The sequence below is a fragment of the Lissotriton helveticus genome, chromosome 3_1, assembly GCF_964261635.1.
Source record: "Lissotriton helveticus chromosome 3_1, aLisHel1.1, whole genome shotgun sequence".
Taxonomy (NCBI): Eukaryota; Metazoa; Chordata; class Amphibia; order Caudata; family Salamandridae; genus Lissotriton; species Lissotriton helveticus.
The window spans coordinates 1,197,606,738-1,197,624,273 of record NC_136061.1 but is presented as its reverse complement, the minus strand read 5'-3'; the positions used below and the strand labels follow the sequence as shown (position 1 = coordinate 1,197,624,273).

The window sequence follows — 17,536 nt, the reverse complement described above, 5'->3', positions numbered from 1 at the left end:
CCTTCAGATGTTCTTAAAGGTACATACATTTTCTGAGGATTTGGTGCTGAGGATTCATTTTTATCCTATACACTAGGCAGTGATTGGGAAATTCCTAAACCCAATCCAAGCAACGTTGCCATGTAAGTCCAAACTCCTTTTGCATGATTTCCTATCTCACTTTACTGAAAACATTCTCACGGTCAATCATTGAACATGGTTGTAGCCTTTTCCCTTTGCAAGGGCAGTATACTTCCTCTTCGGCATATCCATATTTAAATAGGGGAAAACCCACTCACTCTATGCTGGAACCAGTTTTACTTGCAATGGACACAGGTGATTATCTGAGAGTGGTTCATGTTCCTGGGATCTGCACTGGGATTTTCCCATGAAATAAAGAATATGTATTCCTTCCTTGATTCACCCAGTTGACTTAGCCTTGCTAAGTGGTAAGTGTTTACACCACTTCAGCTTTGCTGCTCCCAAAGGCAGCTGCATTGTCATCCGGGAGGCCAGTAGTTCCCACCTAATCTGCGTGCTAATTACAGCCATAGAAGTGAAGGGAGACAGCCAAAGTAGTTTTAACCCATTTGCTCTCAGGCACCACAAAAAGTCGTTTTTAAACTTCTTTTTACTAAGCTCGAAAACATATTTCCTTCAACATCTAATGAAAAATAACTTTTAATCAAGTCTCTACATTTTTTCCACACTGATTTCTGAAAATTGATTTTTATTCACAATAAGGCCTGTTCATGGAAAATGTGAATGCCAAAAGCGGGACAAAGATCCTTTGGTAACCTCACTTTGGGTACATACTTTTCTTTGCTGTTTAGTATGTTTTACTTTTGCACATTAGCCCATCAGCCTTGTTAGCCTGCAAAGCACAGTAAAGGGGGAATTAGATATTGTATAAAAATATGTTTTCTACATGGCTAGGCACTGTTCCTTAAAACCACAACAACAGGAACAAGGTCATCAAAACCGATCATATTAGATCAGTCAATCAGGAGTAGCCTGTGTACGTTTAACAATTTCCTTTCTTTAGGACGCAAAGCCTCAGCCACCTTTAGGTGGCATGCTTTATCATAGGGTCCCTCCTGACACCAGTCACAAGGATCCCTGGTGTGAGCTACAACTCCCTCCTGAAAGGGAGGTGCTCTTGGAGTGTTTTTTGTGTGATCTCAATGGCCCTATGTGAGCTGCATGTATGGATGAGGTATGCAGATTGCAGGAAAAGTGACAAGGAGGAACAGTAACTTTATTCTGGTGTACCCAACAGATAGATTAAAGCTGAGAGAGTGTGTGGTCAACATGTTTCTGTCCAACTTGTGACCTTGCAAAGAGGATCTGGGCATTCTTCAGGACCAATGTTTTAAGTTGTTATTCTGTCACATGGCTGGGTTAGGCCTGGGAAGAAACACTGCCATTTTTACATGCACACGTTTCTCAAGTTGCCTTCTTTTTTACATGTTGAGTCTTGACCCACATTTGCTTGTGATAGTGCAGGATTAGTTTCCCTGAATCCATGTTGCTTACAAATTCCACTTCATAAGTATACTAATTGTTCAATAAATATTGAAAAGGCCCCCTGTGTATTTTCTTGTGTATTTATCTGAGTATGTAGGAGTGACTGAGCAAAAAGGTTCTAGATCTGTTACCATGATTCCTTAGGGAGTCAGGGTTGTCATGTTCTAAGGTTGCCCAAACCATTGGTTACTCATCTATGTTTAGCGTGACTTAGGCAGGCACTGTGAGCTAGCAGGACTACCGGCATACATATCCTGAGGGGGTGTTAGGAATCAGTCTAGCTACCACCATCTCAACGTATGTTGTCCAAAAAAACATATAGTTCCTACTGAGAAAGTGGAAACCATACGACAACTATGCCAAACAAAGGGGTAACGATTGCACGTAAATATCTACAGGTGTATTAAAAGATAACAATAGACAGTGACCCAAATTGGCTGTGGTAATTGTGCACTGTCATTGTTACTGTAACAAATGTAAAACAATTAGAGATAAATATATCAATAAAATTGTTTCTTTGAAAACAATAAAATTACTGAGGGTAATGATATAACCCGTGTAGGAGAGTACGGTTCCAAGTAAAGTATATTTATATTCTACCTGCAGAGTGGTGACCCGATAAGAAACGGGTGTAGTACGCAAAGAAGCATGTTATAGCTCCGCAACAGTAAGTTCCATATCAAGTGCAATTAGCGAGATTTGATTGAGATGACAATGAACACTAATAACAGAGCTCCATTAATATTCCAAAACTAGGACCTGGATTGTGGACAACAAGGGCAAGAATACATATCCCCAGCATAATAGAAAGTCATAATTTATAACAAATTAACTTATTAAAAGGATATTCCACCTCTGGTGATAAAATAACCCCAGCACTATAAAATTCTATCCTCTAGATAGGATTACTACTCCCAAGAAAATCATTTGGGATGAATTAAGCAAGTTATAAGTGCATGGAAGAAGAATACGGCACTGGTTTTAAGGTAGAGTTGTGATATATATGGGTGCACCCATTGAGCAATTTTTAAGGAAGCGGAATATATTTAAATATAAGATAATAATTCCTCCATGTCACTTAGTAAAAAGGGAATGATGCCTCTGTACGTATTATACTTGATTTACAGGGTAGCAATTGATCAAGAAACATTATTGCTCCTGCAATAAGTGGAAATATACGAGCGCACCCAAGGGGCATTTTTTAAGGAAGTGGAATATAGTTAAATATAAGTCAATAACTCCTCCATGACCCTCAGTATAAAGGGCATGATGCATTAGCACGCATTATACTTGATTCATAGGGGAGCAATTATTCAAGGGACATTATTGCTTCTGCAAAAACTGAAAGGTGTTAAGTAGAGTCACTAATGTGGATATAAACTGTTGGAGGGAATGATTCACACTAATATACAACTGTAAACATGTCTAATATGAAGTTTTAAAATAGGGCAGTGAATCGGATTTCTTTATTTTCTAAATATTGTATATGTTTTCTAATACTGTGTCCTGAAGAAGGTGGGGTGAACCACCTCAAGTACCACCGAAACGCAGCATCAAAGGTACTTGGTTAATTGTTTTTGTAAAAGGCTTTTATGAATAGTCCAAAACAACTTTATCCTCATTTTAAATTGTTTTTGCGAATTGCTTTGATGAATAGTTTTTAAATTGTATGAGAATTTGTTTTGAGACGTCATAAGAAGACATACATTTACCTGTACAATTGCACTAATGGCGAAATTGTGTGTAATATGTTTTTAAATACATAGGTATGATTTCATGAAACATTAATATTTGATTGGCGCTAAATAAAAATTGACATTTTTACAGAAGACAGTGTCCAGTGTTTAAACAATATCCCTATAAAGTCCATTTGAATGCGCACATTTGTGGTGGTGTATTCTCATAGCCTCTCAACTAACATACTCCAAGTGAGTTAGATACACAAAAGGGAACCCTCATTTCTTAGATTTCTAGTCACTACGCCCATTGTGAATACCAATGTCCTAACACAGGAAAAGGTTCTTCCTCAGTGCTCTCATCAAACTTAGGTAGCTTTAATAGCTTTGAGTCACTAGGCCATAAACCTTCTACTATTAGCCATTTTGAACTTAAAAAGGCCCCGGTTTCCAGCAGTTATTGGTCATCCACATAGCATAGAGGAGGAATATTAAAGATTCATAATGAAATTCTCCAAAAAACACTGAATTACCTGAACCACACGATCCTGCAACCCTGCTACAATAAACAGCTCTTCCGTTTCTACATCAAGAATAAAATTAGCCCGGATTGATTTTGGGAGATCCTGCAACATAAGGCAAATTAAATTTTAGTAAAGAGCCACAGCATTTTTGCATCTGTTTGTACACAGTTACTACACTTGCTATAACGCTATATGTAATGTGCCACAACAGTGCCATTGCCATAGGTTCAAAGCCACTGGAGGATACATTCACTCTCAGCCAACATGGCCATTTTCAAAAACGTTTTGAAAAATGTCTTTATTTTATAATAATAGAACACCCTGATTAGTGGACCTGTTTTTTTCTCACAAGATGCCCTCCTTTCTCCATGGCAGCTCAGTTATTGCAATGAAGAAAACATTCCTAAATGCATTACGTTTATTCAGTGGCAATATATATTTATCTACTGCTAATCATTGATCTATGTCAGTGATATGTTCTAGTACTCAATCGCTACACATCTGATCCTCATCCATATCTTGTCACTTATTTTGAGGTGGTAAATTGTTATTTAATTATATTCAATGAAATTCAATAAACAAGCTTTTTTTTTTAAATGTCAGGTGTTTGTGCCCACTGCATTTTAACAGGATATACAGTAAGTTCCTCTGACATCAACCAAACACAACAGCCCTGCTGCACCATAATTACCATCCAACGCCCTAAAATAGATAATAAATAAGCATTGGAGCATTTTGATTCCAAAGTGCTTGTCCTATGTTTTCCTTCAGAAAAAGTGGCAATATTAAAAACATACTAGTACATACTAGACTTCAAGAGAGAGTGACCGCACCTGAGCCTACACTATGGGGTCTTCTTCCCGCGAAAGGTCGTTACCCTTGCTTTGACTGAGGTGTATGCCACCTGACATGTACAGCCAAAACCATTGATATTGCCCTAAGACGTCCATGGATGCTTAACTATTATGCAAACTACAATTTAGAAAATGTTATCAATCTCAATACTTGCTCTTGTAGTTTTATCAACATGGGCATGACAACCGGAAAAGTCAAAGTGAGGATATCAGACACTAAAAGGAATATTCGGTGTAAAAAAAAAAAAAAAAAAACTATAACCAAACCGATGACTCAATTTTATGGAAAGTAATCACATGATATATAAACTAAGATGGGTAGTACTTAATGACTGCTGTAATATGTTGTCATATGAAGAATTGTAACTAGATAGGTAACCCGGAAAATGACTGGTGCCCATCCTGGAAAATGCAGGGGTACATTAACCACAAGATCCTCACATTGTATTAAAAATATTTTGTGAATCAATACAAATAAATGATATATATGTCATTCATCTGGGTGCAGGTTGTGGACAAAAATTGGAAAGTTAAACTGTACAGTCGGGAAACATAATGGTAAGAGTATCAACACCGTTTTCCCAATAGTTTTTTGTTACTTGATTTACAATAAGTTAATAATGCACAAAACGAATGATATTTAATTTTCTGTAAGGTAGGAGGATACATTTGCAATATTAAGTAAATGATTAATCAAACATAATAATAATTCAAGAGTATCAACCGTTTTCCCAATATTTTTATGATACTTGATTTACAATAAGTTAATAATGCACAAAACGAATGACATTTAATTTTCTGTAAGGTAGGAGGATACATTTGAAATATTAAGTAAATGATTAATCAAACATAATAATAATTCAATGTTCCACGTGTGATTAGAAATACTTCATTCAGACTTTTTGCAGGAAGATGTTTGTGTTTTGTAACAAGGATTCCGTCAACACGTTTTACCCTATAAACAAGGACTGCAAAGTAAAAACAAGAAGAAACACAACACAAACAAAAACCGCAGTATATGGAGAAGGTTAAGTTACTTCTGATAGGTAAGGAGTCTTAACAGCTCTCCTCTCATGCCTAGGTTTTAAGACATACTAATAAAAACCTATGAGCCTTATGTTCTTCTTCACTTCCCCCAATACCTCAGTTATTGTCCACACGCATGTCACAACCTCCATAACTTATAATTCATGTGTGCTGTGTTCCACTCGATGTGCTCAAGTACTTGAAAGATTATACTTATCAGAAGTATTTTAACCTTCTCCTTATAAATTGGCTGAGAGGTAGTAGGCGGAACTGCACTCTATCTTTTATGCACAAGCAGCTATTTTATTGTTTTTTAAAAAAAACTGTTTTATAAAGGTTATTTTAAATAAACTTCTTACTTGTGAGGCACTAGCACTTTACTCCCGACGCCCTCCGGTCCACCGCGGTTTCCGTTTGTGTGGAGAGGGCGCGGGAGCAGGAGGCGAGGTGTGGCGGGGCCAGGTTGACGCTTTTACGGGTAGGAGTCATGAAAAGGCAGGGGGGAGAGCGGGCTCGCAGCGGCAAACTCGCTGAGAGGTAGTAGGCGGAACTGCGCTCTATCTTTTTATGCACAAGCAGCTATTTTATTGTTTTTAAAAACTGCTTCATAAAGGTTATTTTAAAAAAACTTCTTACTTGTGAGGCACTAGCACTTTACTCCCGACACCCTCCAGTCCACCTCGGTTTCCGTTTGTGTGGAGAGGGCGTGGGAGCAGGAGGCGGGGTGGGGCGGGGCCAGGCTTACACTTTTCCGGGTAGGAGTCATGAAAAGGCAGGGGGGAGAGCGGACGCATGCAGCGGGAACGCCGAAGGCGCGCCCAAGGCAAGCCCGTCTGCGCTTGTCCACGCGCGACCGGGACCAGGGGCCAGAACCCCTGCTTTATATAAACTGACGTACTCCCCTGCACAACTTAAAAAACTTAGGAACCTGGATAAAAGTGACTGCCTCCACTCTCTGTCCCTAGGACATGGGGACTTTTCCTGTTTAAAATGCCCTTTCACTCTCAATAGAAACTTGGGACACCACAGAGAGGACCCGGTATATACAACGCACAAAATGTTCTCACTTAACTGTAGGTCTCTCCCTAAACATACGGGAAGCTTAAAATGCCCATTTAGGACATTAATCCGGATGTCCTTTTTTTAACAGAAACATGAATGCACAAAGATTCAGCCCCTGATGTGATATGGACACTACCCCCAGGTTATAATATTCAACACAGTGACCATGTGGGAAAAAAAGGAGGGGGTATTGCTATAATTTTCAAAGATGTTTTTAATTGTAGAACTAAACCCCATCTAGTACTTAACTCTGAGAGCCTCTTCTTCTCTATCTCTCTCTCAGCTACACTGTCTTTCTCTGGAATTTTTATCTATCGACTTCCGGGGCCTGGCTCAGTCCCAGAAGTGGTAGGGTCGCTAGCAAAATCCACCAGCAATTTTACACTGATAGGGGACTTAAATCTCCATATGAAGATCCTAGTAAAAGAGAGGCACTCGAGTTGATACAAGATCTCGCCACAATACAACTTATACAAAAGGTGACCGCACCCACACATACAAAAGGTCATATTTTGGACCCTGTGTTCACTAATATCCTGGAGCTGACAGTAGAAACTCCTATTCCTCTACCATGGACAGATCATTGTATGATCCCCTTCCTTCTAAAATCACCCTCCCACTCTAAACCTAAGGAACATAGCACGAGAAAAGCCCGCCCTTGGTCTAAACTTTCCGCTGAGGCATGGTCATCGCAACTTACAAACTCAAAACCTACTTTTGAGACAGACATCACTCCGGCAGCTAAGACCTTTAACCGCTGGCTGAAATCCACACTGGATAAAGTTATTCCGGAAAAAAAGTTTAACCGTAGGAGGAGAGAAAATATCTCCCCTTGGTACTCGCCGCAGCTTAGATTGCTCAAACAAAAATGCAAACAATTAGAAAGGATCTAGAGGAGGGATTTCAGTGAAAGCACCAGGAATACGCATAGAGATGCCATAAAGCGATATAAAGCGGAAATAAAAAGGGCACAGTCACTTTACTTTGAGGACCGAAGTAATGCAGCGTCTAACGCACCCAAAGAAATCTTTCGGATTGCCAAATCTCTCCTGGAGCCCGATCCCCAAGATACTTCCAGTAACTCATCTAAGGAACTGTAATTGTAATGAACAATAAGTAAGTGTAATGAACTGTAAGTGTAATGAACTGTAAGTGTAATGAACTGGTGAGTTACTTTCAGGAAAAAATAGAATCTATTTACAAGATTTTCCCTGTATCTCCACTACCTAGTGATCTAGACACCTTGACAATAGTAGCTGGGCAACAGGAGCCTAGCGTTAGTTGCATGAGGGTAGCAGCCACTCCCATCCTGGAAGAATTTCCTCTTTTGAGTATGGGGACTCTAGCTAAGATTTGGGTTAAAATAAAATTTGGATCTACCCTAGACCCAGCCCCCCTCGTATCCTATTCAAGGCCAAAGATATGGTTCTACCAGCCATCCAGGAGGTGCTTAATAGGTCCATTACCAACGGTCTCGTGCCTCTGATTTGGAAGCACGCTATGGTGAAAAAAGTATTTAAAAAAACAACCTAGACCCCAAAGCACTTAGCAACTATCGGCCTATATCCCTTCTACCCTTGCTGAGTTAGATCCTAGAAAAACATATACATCTCACTCTATCAGCCTTCCTTGAAACCCATGAGCTACTTCATCACTCCCAGACGGGTTTCACAGCACGGAATCTGCTCTTATGGCTGTGGTTGAGAAAGCCAGGAGGATAGAGGACCAGGGAAGAGTGGTGGCCATTATCCTCCTGGACCTCAGCGCGGCCTATGATACAGTCAACTTCAATGTGCTCCTTGAACGGCTAAGGAGAGTAGGGGTTACAGGAAAAGCCATTTCCTGGATTCAATCGTATCTTAATGGCAGAACTTTTCAGGTCTTTGCGGGGGAATCCATGTCAAGCCCTCTACCTCTGAATTATGGAGTGCCCCAATGATCCTCTCTGAGTCTAACGTTATTTGACGTATATATGAGGCCACTGGCTGAGGTTATCCAGCGGTACGGGATCAAAGTGGTCACCTACGCGGATGACACTCAGTTGGTGATATCTCTAAATCATCCACAGACTGACCCTGCAGACTTGGAGTTCTGTTTGGGAAAAGTCGCCACCTGGATGCTACACTCCTGTCTCAAACTGAATGGAGAAAAAACCGAAATCATGTACTTGGGCAACACTGCCAAGCTAGCTCCCACATTGTCTTGGCCAATGTGCTTGGGCGCTCCCCCAGCCCCGAAATCCAAGATCAAGAGCCTCGGAGTGTGGTTGGCTGACTCTCTCAAACTCGACCAGCAGGCAGAGGCAGTGACGGGGCCCTGTCATGGCATCCTTCGAATGTTACGGAAGGTCCTCTCCCTACTGCCCACTGAAGCTAAGAAGATAGTGGTCCAAGCCCTGAATCTCTCACGGCTGGACTACTGTAATTCACTGTATTTAGGAGCCCCTATGTCTACCCTAAGGAAGCTCCAGGTGGCACAGAACTGCGCTGCATGACTCCTGACAGGGGTGTGGCAACACGCAGTCAGCCAGACCCAGTCTGAAAGCCCTTCACTGGCTACCAATAAAGGAAAGGATCTCCTTCAAAGCACTTTGCACTGCTCACAAGACTCTTAGGGGCACAGGCCCCTGCATCAATCATTCTCTGATCACCGCCTATCATCCAAAAAAATGTCTTCGCTCAGAGAATTTAAACTTAGCCTGCATCCCTAAAATAAATCTGCTGCAGAGTGGAGGCCGCTCCTTTCCATATAACATAGCTAGGCTATGGAACTCACTCCCTCCCAATCTCCGGCTCGAAACTTCCCACCTCTCCTTCCGAAAGGGTCTAAAAACATGGCTATTCCAGATTAGCAACTTCTAGCCTTCCCTCTTCAGCTTGAACTGCCGCTAGCGCTGGGATGCCTCAGGGTAGCCATGCGCTTTATAAATGTTAATTAATAATAATAATTATACCATGTTTTTCTCTTGGTCTTGAGTATCTCCTTGTTTTTAAGTTGTTATCCTTATTTATATTTCAGCCTTGAAAAAGTCCTAGGCCGGCCCGCCGTCATAGGGCGAATTGCTCATTGGCTGAATCCGTGTTACAAAACCAAAGCATGAATACAAAATACATGTAATAAAACGTGAACATTGAATAAGCAATTCTTGTCTACATTGCTTACACTTCTTACTTCAAGGTTTTGCTTGCCGATATGTTTAATTGTTCAGTTAATGTGGCAAATGCATCTTTTACAAACATTTCTCTCTCACTACAAGGGTTCCAACCTAGTCGGGTGCTTCCCCAGTCACAGACAGATTCCTCTCTGAGAATAGGGTACTATAGGACTTAGGGACATAGCTAATAGCCCTTCCTTTCTGAAATTCTATGTAATGTTGTAGGATCTTTTCACTGCACACATACTTAGGTAACACGCGGTGTAGTTGTTGACTGTGAGCGGAACCCATGGGCTTGGGCACACTACTCGCTAGGAGTGCGATGACGTCATGACTCCGAACACTATCTCTATGCGCTCCTAGCGAACCGCCCTGTTTTTGGCTGAGTAGTATGCAATTTGTTTACTGACGGAGGGACAACTGGGTGCAAGGGCAGCACCAAATCCCTTGATGAAGTAATTTGGGTTGAGGGGGGGCCCCCCGGTCCACTGTTTTGCATTTCATTTGTGCCATAGCTTCAATACCTGGACCACTAATAGGCATATTTTGCACCAAACTGTTGGAGTGGTACAACATTATCATACCAAGGAGGCTACTATGCGTTATCTGGACTGAGCTTTACTTCCAGCTCATTGTCCTCAACATGCTTTACCAAATACCACAATGTGTGTTTTTTTCTGATAATGTTTTTCTTATGTACCCTTCTCATAACACCAATTATAGCAAGCGCCCTTGAGCTACTGCTCTATTAAGTAGAAAATGACTGACTTAGAGGGATATCAACCTATTTTCATGTAGCGTGTGACTACATGGAGCAGCTTGCGTGTTCCCCCGGTCTAAGAACATCTAGTTTAATGATTGGGTAAGGATGATAATCCCAGTTTTGTCCCAAGAACAAAAAACAAGCATTTGCAATGCAATAAGTCTTCCATTTGCGAGAGTTTGAGTTATTGGCATTGCAAATGACATATGCCAATAGCTCAAACTTTCCTTTTACAGACAAGAACTCAGCTTGATTGAATACACATGGTCACCTTTGCAGGCAGTGCACAGCATGTTAAACCATCAACGGTAACAAAACCTCCTTCTGCTTCGGAACTTTACAGGTTCCAGGGAGGAGCTTGAGACCCCAGCAGATCAATTCGGGGAGGAACTGTGGAAGGTGAGAGAACTTTTTTTGGAGGAACCCCAGCACATGACAGCAGCCTTTCTATGGCAGGAATGAGGCCAGCTGAGGACAGAATGTCTCTAAAAGCACAGCAGGCCCCTGATAGCAGGATGTCCATGGGGCCACCTCGTAACACAGAGAGCAGAATGCCACTGCGACCACCACGGGCTGCTGACACCAGGGGCTTTGAAACATCTGGGGTTCCTAACATCAGGATGTCTCTGGGACCACAGCAAGCCTCTGATAGCAGGATGCATTTTATTGCACCTCGGGATCCAAACACCCAGATGGAAACACCTCATAGACCTGAGTGCAGGATATATCTAGGGGCACCTCAAGGCTCTGGCAGTAGGATGTCTTTGGCAGGTCTGAGGCCGCCTACTGGCAAGATGTATTTTGGGTTAGTCAAGCCACCTGACGGCGAACTCACAAAGAGCACACCTGCAGCCATCAAAAGCAAACGTTCTGTAGTTGTGACCAGGTAACCTATGGGTTCAGATGGAACAGAGAGCAGAACCTCCATTGCAGAAGCACAAGGATCACACTGTGCTGCTACACTAAACAGTGGTTTAATGCTGGGAGGATTGCGGCCACAGTTATACAGCCGCAAGGGTACTAGCAGTTTCGGAAACAGACCACCAGCAGGTGCAGCTCTTCCCAACGATGGTGGCCCTGCGGCCAAGAGGAAGTTGACGTCCAAAGCTGGTCCCCGTAGTACTCTGTGCTCTGGCCTGAAGCTCCCTAGTGAAACATCAACTCTGAACCCATCACTGAAGCGTCAAAGATCAGGTACAGCTCTTCCCAAGGATAGTGGCCCGGCGGCCAAGAGGAACTTGACGTCCATAGCTACTCCCCGTAGTACTCTGCACTCTCGCCTGAGGACGCCTAGTGAAACATAAACTCTGAAACCATTACCGAAGCTTTAAAGATCAGGTGCAGCTCTTCCCAACGATAGCCTGAAGCTCCCTAGTGAAACATCAACTCTGAATCCATCACTGAAGCGTCAAAGATCAGGTTCAGCACTTCCCAACGATGGTGGCCTTGCGGCCAAGAGGAAGTTTACGTCCATAGCTGCTCCCTGTAGTACTCTGCGCTCTCGCCTGAAACCACCCAGTAAAACATCAACTCTGAACCCATCACCGAAGCATCAAAGATCAGGTGCAGCTCTTTCCAACAATGGTAGCCCTCCGGCCAAGAGGAAGTTGACGTCCATAGCTGCTCCCCGTAGTACTCTGCGCTCTCGGCTGAAGCCGCCTAGTTAAACAACAACTCTGAACCCATCACCGAAGCATCAAAGATCTGGTGCAGCTCTTCCCAACAATGGTGGCCTTGCCGCCAAGAGGAAGTTGACGTCCATAGCTGCTCCCTGTAGTACTCTGTGCTCTCGCCTCAAGCTGCCTAGTAAAACATCAACTCTGAACCCATCACCAAAGCATCAAAGATCAGGTGCTGGTCTTCCCAACGATGGTGGCAGTGCGGCCAAGAGGAAGTTGACGTCCATAGCTGCTCCCTATAGTACTCTGCGCTCTTGCCTGAAGCCACCTAGTGAAACATCAACTCTGAACCCATCACTGAAGCGTCAAAGATCAGGTGCAGCTCTTCCCAACAATGGCGGCCCTGTGGCCATGAGGAAGTTGACGTCCATAGCTGTTCCCCGTAGTACTCTGCGCTCTGAAATGATGCTCCCTAGTGAAACATCAACTCGGAACCGATCACTGAAGCGTCAAAGATCAGGTACATCTCTTCCCAACGAAGGTGGCCCTGCAGGCCAAGAGGAAGTTGACGTCCATAGCTGCTCCCTGTTGTCCTCTGCGCTCTTGCCTGAAAACACCTAGAAAAACATCAACTCTGAACCCATCACCGAAGCATCAAAGATCAGGTGCAGCTCTTCCCAACAATGGTGGCACTGCGGTCAGGAGGAAGTTGACGTCCATAGCTACTCCCCGTAGTACTCTGCGCTCTTACCTGAAGCAGCCTAGTGAAACATCAACTCTGAACCCATCACTGAAGCGTCAAAGATCAGGTACAGCCATTCCCAACGATGGTGGCCTTGCAGCTAAGAGGAAGGTGACGTCCATAGCTGCCCCCTATAGTACTCTGCGCTCTGGCCTGAAGCTCCCTAGCGAAACATCAACTCTGAACCCATCACTGAAGCGTCAAAGATCAGGTACAGCTCTTCCCAACGATGGTGGCCCTGCGGTCAAGAGGAAGTTGACGTCCATAGCTGCTCCCTGTAGTACTCTGCGCTCTCACCTGAAACCACCTAGTAAAACATGAACTCTGAAGCCATCAACGAAGCATTAAAGATCAGGTGCAGCTCTTCCCAACGATAGCCTGAAGCTCCCTAGTGAAACATCAACTCTGAACCCATCACTGGAGCGTCAAAGATCAGGTACAGCTCTTCCCAACGATGGTGGCCCTGCGGCCAAGAGGAAGTTGACGTCCATAGCTGCTCCCTGTAGTACTCTGCGCTCGTACCTGAAACCTTCTAGTAAAACATCAACTCTGAACCCATCACCAAAGCATCAAAGATCAGGTGCAGCTCTTTCCAACAATGGTAGCCCTGCGGCCAAGAGGAAGTTTACGTCCATAGATGCTCCACGTAGTACTCTGCGCTCTCACCTGAAGCTGCCTAGTAAAACATCAACTCTGACCCCATCACTGATGCATGAAAGAGCAGGTGCAGCTCTTCCCAACGATGGTGGCACTGCGGCCAAGAGGAAGTTGACGTCCATAGCTGCTCCCCGTAGTACTCTGCGCTCTGGAATGATGCTCCCTAGTGAAACATCAACTCGGAACCCATAAATGAAGCGTCAAAGATCAGGTACAGCTCTTCCCAACGATGGTTGCCCTGCGGCCAAGAGGAAGTTGACGTCCATAGCTGCTCCCTGTAGTACTCTGCGCTCTCGACTGAAACCACCTACTAAAACATCAACTCTGAACCAATCACCGAAGCATCAAAGATCAGGTGGAGCTGTTTCCAAAAATGGTAGCCCTGCGTCCAAGAGGAAGTTGACGTCCATAGCTGCTCCCCGTAGTACTCTGCGCTCTCGACTGAAGCTACCTAGTAAAACATCAACTCTGAACCCATCACCGGAGCATCAAAGATCAGGTGCAGCTCTTCCAAACGATGGTGGCACTGCAGGCCAAGAGGAATTTGACGTCCATAGCTGCTCCCTGTCGTACTCTGCGCTCTTGCCTGAAGCTGCCTAGTGAAACATTAACTCTGAACCCATCACTGAGGCGTAAAAGATCAGGTACAGCTCTCCCCAACGATGGTGGCCCTGCAGGCCAAGAGGAAGTTGACGTCCATAGCTGCTCCCTGTCGTCCTCTGCGCTCTTGCCTGAAAACACCTAGTAAAACATCAACTCTGAACCCATCACCAAAGCATCAAAGATCAGGTGCAGCTCTTCCCAACGATGGTGGCACTGCGGCCAGGAGGAAGTTGACGTCCATAGCTACTCCCCGTAGTACTCTGCGCTCTCACCTGAAGCAGCCTAGTGAAACATAAACTCTGAACCCATCACTGAAGCGTCAAAGATCAGGTACAGCCATTCCCAACGATGGTGGCCTTGCAGGTAAGAGGAAGTTGACGTCCATAGCTGCTCCCCATAGTACTCTGCGCTCTGGCCTGAAGCTCTCTAGCGAAACATCAACTCTGAACCCATCACTGAAGCATTAAAGATCAGGTGCAGCTCTTCCCAACGATAGCCTGAAGCTCCCTAGTGAAACATCAACTCTGAACCCATCACTGGAGCGTCAAAGATCAGGTACAGCTCTTCCCAACGATGGTGGCCCTGCGGACAAGAGGAAGTTGACGTCCATAGCTGCTCCCTGTAGTACTCTGCGCTCTCTCCTGAAGCCACCTAGTAAAACATCAACTCTGAACCCATCACCAAAACATCAGAGATCAGGTGCATCTCTTTCCAACAATGGTAGCCCTGGGGCCAAGAGGAAGTTGACGTCCACAGCTGCTACCCGTAATACTCAGTGCTCTCGCCCGAAGCTGCCTAGTGAAACATCAACTCTGAACCCATCACTGGAGCGTCAAAGATCAGGTACAGCTCTTCCCAACGATGGTGGCCCTGCGGACAAGAGGAAGTTGACGTCCATAGCTGCTCCCTGTAGTACTCTGCGCTCTCGCCTGAAGCCACCTAGTAAAACATCAACTCTGAACCCATCACCAAAACATCAGAGATCAGGTGCATCTCTTTCCAACAATGGTAGCCCTGGGGCCAAGAGGAAGTTGACGTCCACAGCTGCTACCCGTAATACTCAGTGCTCTCGCCCGAAGCTGCCTAGTAAAACATCAACTCTGAATCCATCACCGAAGCATCAAAGATCAGGTGCAGCTCTTCCCAACGAGGGTGGCACTGTGGCCACGAGGAAGTTGACGTCCATGGCTACTCTCCGTAGCACTCTGCGCTCTGGCCTGAAGCCGCCTAGTGAAACATCAACTCTGAACTCATCACTGAAGCGTCAAAGATCAGGTACAGCTCTTCTCAACGATGGTGGCCCTGCAGCCAAGAGGAAGTTGACATCCATAGCTGCTCCCTGTAGTACTCTGCGCTCTCGCCTGAAACCACCTAGTAAAATATATACTCTGAACCCATCACCAAAGCAATAAAGATCAGGTGCAGCTCTTCCCAACGATAGCCTGAAGCTTCCTAGTAAAACATCAACTCTGAATCCATCACCGAAGCATCAAAGATCAGGTGCAGCTCTTCCCAACGAGGGTGGCACTGCGGCGAAGAGGAAGTTGACGTCCATGGCTACTCTCCGTAGCACTCTGCGCTCTCGCCTGTAGCTGCCTAGGAAAACATCAACTCTGAACCCATCACCGAAGCATCAAAGATCAGATGCAGCTCTTCCCAAATATCGGTACTCCCCGTAGTACTCTGCGCTCTCGCCTGAAGCAGCCTAGTGAAACATCAACTCTGAACCCATCACCGAAGCATCAAAGATCAGAGGAAGTTGACGTCCCTAGTGCACCCTAGTGCAGTGCCTCAGCAACGTCGGAATCCAGGAGAAGGCACTGGAGTGGATCATCTCCTTCCTCGCCGGAAGGACACAGAGAGTCCGCCTCCCCCCGTTCAGGTCAGAAGCCACCGAAGTCATCTGCGGCGTTCCTCAAGGCTCCCCGCTCAGCCCAACCCTCTTCAACGTCTACATGAGCCCCCTCGCAGCCATCGCACGCCAACACAACCTCAACATCATCTCCTATGCCGACGACACCCAGCTGATCCTCTCCCTCACCAACAACCCCGCCGCCGCCAGAGCCAACCTACACGAAGGGATGACAGACGTAGCCAAGTGGATGATGAACAGCCGCCTGAAACTGAACTCGGACAAGACGGAAGTCCTCATCCTGGGATCCTCACCCTCCGCCTGGGACGACTCCTGGTGGCCCCCCGCCCTGGGCAGCGCTCCCAAACCAACAGACCACGCACGCAACCTGGGCTTCATCCTGGACTCCTCCCTCTCCATGACCAGACAAATCAACGCCGTCTCGTCATCATGCTTCAACATCCTGCGCATGCTACGTAAGATCTTCCGGTGGATCCCCACCGAGACCAGGAAGACGGTCACCCAGGCCCTCGTCACCAGCCGTCTGGACTACGGCAACTCCCTCTACGCCGGTACCACCGCCAAATTCCAGAAGAGACTCCAGCGGATCCAGAACGCCTCAGCACGACTCATCCTGGACATCCCCCGTCGCAGCCGCATCTCCGGACACCTGAGAGACCTGCACTGGCTCCCGGTCAACAAGAGAATCACATTCCGTCTCCTCACCCACGCACACAAAGCCCTACACAACCAAGGCCCAGGATACCTCAACAGCCGCCTCAACTTCTACGCTCCCACGCGCCAGCTTCGATCGACCGGCCACGCCCTCGCCACCGTCCCCCGCTTCCGAAGAGTCACCAGAGGGGGAAGGTCCTTCTCCTACCTGGCCGCCAAGACTTGGAACTCCCTCCCGACCCACCTCCGCCTGACCCAGGACCACCTCGCCTTCAGGAAGCAGCTCAAGACCTGGCTGTTCGAGCAGTAGCGGACCCCCCCTCCCCTAGCGCCTTGAGACCCTCCGGGTGAGTAGTGCGCTATATAAATGCTTTGATTGATTGATTGATTGATTGACGTCCATAGCTGCTCATCGTAGTAGTTTGCGCTCTGGCCTGAAGCCCACTAGTGAAACATCAACTCTGAACCCATCACTGAAGAGTCAAAGATCAGGTACAGCTCTTCCCAACGATGGTGGCCCTGCGGCCAAGATGAAGTTGACGTCCATAGCTGCTCACTGTAGTACTCCGGGCTCTCGCATGAAACCATCTAGTAAAACATCAACTCTGAACCCATCACCAAAGCACCAAAGATGAGGTGCAGCTCTTCCCAACGATGGTGGCCCTGCGTCCAAGAGGCAGTTGACGTCCATAGCTGCTCCCCGTAGTACTCTGCGCTCTCACCTGAAGCTGCCTATTAAAACATTAACTCTGAACCCATTATCGAAGCATCAAAGATCAGGTGCAGCTCTTCCCAACGTTGGTGGCACTACGGCCAATAGGAA

The 17,536-nt window shown here is 45.6% G+C and overlaps 1 protein-coding gene across 1 annotated transcript in view; it reads right to left on the bottom strand.

Annotated features, from left to right (window-relative positions):
* LOC144823367 (uncharacterized) overlaps positions 1–17,536 on the bottom strand; it is an 888,205-nt gene that overhangs the window by 81,058 nt on the left and 789,611 nt on the right. Inside the window, exon 16 of the mRNA XM_078681837.1 lies at positions 3,716–3,808. Within this exon, the coding sequence (XP_078537963.1) occupies positions 3,716–3,808 (93 nt within the window). The remainder of the gene's footprint in view (positions 1–3,715; positions 3,809–17,536) is intronic.